Genomic DNA, 4830 nt, shown 5'->3' with positions numbered 1-4830 from the left:
GGTAACCTTCCCCGGTCAGATTGCGGTAGTGTGTGTCAGGATGGAGCTGAGATGTCGTCCACCACACGGCAGTGTCTATTGGGTTAACCTGAGGCAGTCCCTTCAGGTGGGTGCCTGGAATGTCCTATCCCTAAGAGAGGATGATCACCTGTCTCTGTTATCTGAGCTCAAGCATTTGAACATTGGTATTGCAGACCGGATCGTGGTGAGATCATGGTGGGTTACCTTCGATTGGTCTGGTCGCTCTGATGGTTACCATGCCCAAGGAGTTGCTGCAGCTGTGTCCAATAAGCTGACCCCAATGATAATTGAGGTAACACCGGTCAACGAACGTATTATGAGATTAAGGATTCGTCACTCCTTAGGTGTCATTTCCCTGGTCTCTGTTTATGCTCCGACTGAGGCGAGTGACCTCACCGTGAAGGATGCATTCTACTCCACGCTCGAGTCTGTGGTTGATCAGTGCCCCAGACGAGATACACTTCTAGTCTTGGGGGATTTCAATGCATCGACTGGAACTGATAGGGATGGTTATGAGGTGTGTGTTGCTCCCCATGGGTCAGGAACTATGAACCAGAATAGCACTAAGTTCCTTGACTTTGCAAGAATTAATAGACTTAGGGTGGTAGGTTCATGGTTTCAGCACCCACAGGCTCATCGCTGGACTTGGTATTCCAATGCTGGTGGTGTGGCAAAGGAGATTGACCATGTGCTCATTGATGGTTGTTGGAGGATGATCTGGAACGGCAGGGACTACCAGTGTGCTCAGTTCCTCAAAAACGATCACAGGCTTGTGGCAGCACCTCTGATGTTGCAGCTTAAATCAGGGAGAATGGTAGCATCCCAGCCTCAGCTGGATGTTGGCAAGCTCAGGAATGAGAGGGTAGCTGAGGATTTTGCGAACAGACTAAGTGTGGATTTGGTGGGGTCTTGGTGCTTTGGGAAATCTCGAAGAGTTGTGGAGTGCCTTCAAGACCACTATCCTTGATGTTGCTGGTGGATGTCTAAGAACTCAACATTGGGCAAAGAAGAATTTTGTCTCGCAAAGGACACGATACCATTGGCCAGAGTCACAGGGCCAGGTTTAATTGCAGAGCTGAGCTATTCAGGCAATTGAGGTGTAGAACTGTATTTGCGTTGAGGGTGGACAAGGAGGCCTTTGTGCGAGAAATCTTTGAGAGGGCAGAGCATCACTTGTGGTCAAGTGATTCTCATCCTGCTTTCAGGGGAATTCGCACATTGCATTCCTCCAAGCCCGTCCCTCGGTGTACTGCAGTTCGAGAGGAGGGTGGATGGCTCTTGACAGAGGAGTCCGAAGTGAAGGCCCACTGGGCTGGTTACTTTGAGCGGCTGCACCAGGCTGATCCACCAGCTGTTGAGTTGGATGTCAAGGGTGTTGCTATTCCCATTGCTGACCTTCCAATCAACTGTGATCCACCTTCATTTGTGGAAACACAGGCTGCGGTGAACCGGTTGGAATGGGGTAAAACTTCTGGGATTTGTGGCATCCATGCTGAACTTCACAAGGCTGGTGGAAATGCTGTGCTCATGTCATTACATTCAGTTTTGTGCTCTGCTTGGAATACAGACGTCATCCCAACTGACTGGAAGAGGGGCCTTGTTGTCCCTCTCTGGAAAGGGTGGGGTGATCGCCACGACTACAACAACTACCGATGGGTGACGCTGCTCTCAGTGCCGGGGAAGGTCTTTGCTCTGATAATTATTGAGAGGGTTCGCCACCATTTGTTTGAACAGCTCCAGCTCCCAGAGCAGTCAGACCTTACATCAAAGAGGTCAACGATTGATCGTATCCTTGCCCTTCGGGTCCACATGGAACGCAGACGAGAGTTTTGGCAGGAACTGCTTGCAGCCTATTTTGATCTCTGCAAAGCGTTCGATTCAGTGAATCAGGATTCCCTCTGGAGGATCCTTGGTCTTCGTTGGGTGCCATCAAAACTGATCAATCTGAGTCTTTGGGCCTCTCACTCAATCACCGCAGGTTGGTCGGTGGTCTTTCTGTCTTCTACCGACTCCTCTCCAGCCTTGCCCCCCCTGCTCTCTCTGCGATTTGTCCCAACCACATTTCCACAGGGCGCTCAAGGTCCGCCAACAACCCCCTTCTGGTAAAACTACCAAAATCACGAATCACTGCTCATCTTCACTCTTTCATTCCTCTTTTTTCCCGCCTTTGGAATAAACTTCCTCACTCTATTCTTTCCCATTCTTCCCTCCAGGCTTTCAAAACAGCTGTTCACCACCACCTCTTATCTTCCCCCATCCAAATCCTCAATCTTTTCTACCCCCGATAATCCACCCAAGCCCACTTCCTTCAATTCTCCTGCTTTCCTTCCTGAAAGTCCCTGTAATGTCCATCTTCTCTTCGCCATGTTCCCCGTCCCATCCCCATCCCTCTCCCTTCCACAGTTCACCTGTGTCTGTTCCCCAATGTTTTGTCCCTTCCACTCCCACCCCTCTTGTCTCATGCCTCCTTGCTGTGAGTTGTGTGTTAGCTCTCATACGAGCCTCGACCAAGGTATACAAAAAAAAAATCTGATATCTGCACTATACTCTGGTACTGAGAGTGCTGTGAGATGTGGTGATACCACCTCCAACGTATTTCCAGTTGTTACCGGAGTTCGTCAAGGGTGTGTACTGGCCCCCACACTTTTCAGCCCTTGTATGGACTGGATTCTGGGGAGGATGTCGGCGAAATCAAGCTGCAGTGCATCACTTGGGAGTGTGATGATCTCTGACCTTGATTTCGTAGATGATGCTGTCATCTTTGCGGAGACTCTGGATATCCCTTTGAGGGCCCTCGAGGTGCTGATTGAGGAGTCAGAGCCACTGGGATTACGGGTTTCCTGGGTTAAAACTTATGATCCAGGCTTTCAGTGACATGTTGGATGCTGCTATCTTGTCTGTACCCATTTGTGGTGAGTATGTTGAGGTCATGGAGAGATTCACTTACTTTGGCATTGATAGTCATATATCTGCTGGCTGTGAGTCAGAGGTCACTAGACATCTAGGTCGGACCTGGGGAGTCATGGATTATCTGGGTGTGGTGATGTCGGTACCTCTGCAGGACGAAAGTACGAATCTTCAGGTCCTTGGTGCTTCCAGTCTTGCTCTACGGATGTGAGACTTGAACTCTGACCAGGGACTTGAGACGAAGACTTAATTCCTTTGGTACTATGTCTCTTCGTAGAATCCTTGGCTATCGCTGGTCGGACTTTGTGTCCAGCGAACGGTTGCTGGGAAGACTCAAATGTGATTTGTTACCTGCATAGTCCGTGAGCATCAGCTGCGGCTCTATGGACACGTGGCTCATTTTCCTGATGCTGATCCTGCTCACCAGATTCACTCAGCGAGGGAACCTCGTGAGTGGAGGAGACCAATGGACCGACCATGTGCCTCGTGGTTGCAGCAGGTTGATCAGCATCTCAAGGAGATGGGGATGGGCCAGGCATCTGCCTGTAGGATGGCCAGACGGAGGCCCCTGGAGTTCTGGCGGAAAGTGGACGCAGTGACGCGCTGCTCCGGCGCATGCTCCCATACATGACCTGACCTGACCTGACCTGTGAAGGGGCAGTCTAAAACTGGCCATGGACCATAATGAAATTAATGCTTATTTACCTCTTGTTCTTGTTGTCATAAAAATCATCCTCTTCAGATTATTTTCTGTCTGTGTGTGTGTTTGTGCATTCTGTGGAGCAAATGCAGGCTTGTGTACAATCAAGACCAGCTTTTTGACACTTGTAATTGCCTTTGCAGCCTCGTTTACACCGGCAGGTAACTAGTTCTCCAATGACAGCTAGAGTAGCCTCTTTATGCATGAAAATGGGGTTACATTTGTCATCCCATCTGTCTGCTCAGGGAGGGCATTTCAGATCATCCTTCTGTGCAACGTTTCCAAACTGCTGCCTGATAATTGACCCTTTGGATGTGCTGCCTCAGAGTGTCTTGGCAGTGTGAAAGGTATGTGTTGCGTTTTTGCAGAACTGATTGTAACGAAGACTATCTTCAGAAGCATTGTCACAACAGGTCTTATTATATATCAACAATGATGTTTTCAGCACCTTGAAAGACTTCCTCAAAGCAATCAAATTATTCCTCCATCTCCTCAAGAAATTCGGTGCAAGACCTTGCAACGTCAACGGCCGTCTTCTTTCCATTGCCTGCAAACACGGAAGTCGCATCAGCTCCAGTTAACGCATGTAGGGCTCGGAGGCTATCAGCTAATTGACCACATTCTTTTCCAATATCTGACATATCTATAATGCAAAAATTCCCTGTTGCAAAATAGAATAATCCACTGAACTTTGGTACATTTGCAGTACACAAAACAGCCACTTCTGTGTCAGGACTCTGGATGATGACAACTTCATGGCCTCTTGCAAAAACATGATTTGCATGATAAAGATGATGAGTACCTGCCTCCTCGTGACTACATAACAAGCTCGGTACAGTTTCAGCTGCAATATCTTTTGTGATTGAAGTACAACAGAGTCCATCTTCTTTTTGCATGCCAGCAAGATGGAGTTTCTGCCCAGGTTTCAGAAGGTTAGGTGAGGTGCTTATCCAATGCCTCTGCAGAAAGTCTGCCAGCTTAATTGTGTTTTCTACTTCAATGATGAACTTTTGCCACAGCTTGGAAATCGGCATACTTGATCCTTTAATGCTAATAATCAAGCTGTCAGATGTTTTTTTTTACGATGACTCCGCTCACATTTCTTGATAGAAATCTCCTGGTATTGATCTCCAATTATATCAATTCCTGCTGCGTTCTTTGATTTTGATAGAATAGTATCAAGCAGTTGATCCGCATATTCT

The 4830-nt window shown here is 48.1% G+C and overlaps 1 protein-coding gene across 2 annotated transcripts in view; it reads left to right on the top strand.

The window, feature by feature from the left end:
• The window catches only part of LOC147017806 (histone demethylase UTY-like), a 292751-nt gene extending 288764 nt beyond the window's left edge, over positions 1-3987 (top strand). For both annotated transcript variants that reach the window (XM_085896797.1, XM_085896796.1), the window contains exon 31: positions 3874-3987. In XM_085896797.1, the coding sequence (XP_085752923.1) occupies positions 3874-3972 (99 nt within the window). In that variant the 3' untranslated portion in view covers positions 3973-3987. The remainder of the gene's footprint in view (positions 1-3873) is intronic.
• Positions 3988-4830: the final 843 nt, after the last annotated feature.

Source organism: Eptatretus burgeri, chromosome 10 (genome assembly GCF_056783735.1).
Source record: "Eptatretus burgeri isolate ZD-2024b chromosome 10, Ebu_testis_v1, whole genome shotgun sequence".
Lineage (NCBI taxonomy): Eukaryota > Metazoa > Chordata > Myxini > Myxiniformes > Myxinidae > Eptatretus > Eptatretus burgeri.
Note: the sequence above shows the minus strand (reverse complement) of the source record. Positions and strands in the feature narration are given on the sequence as shown.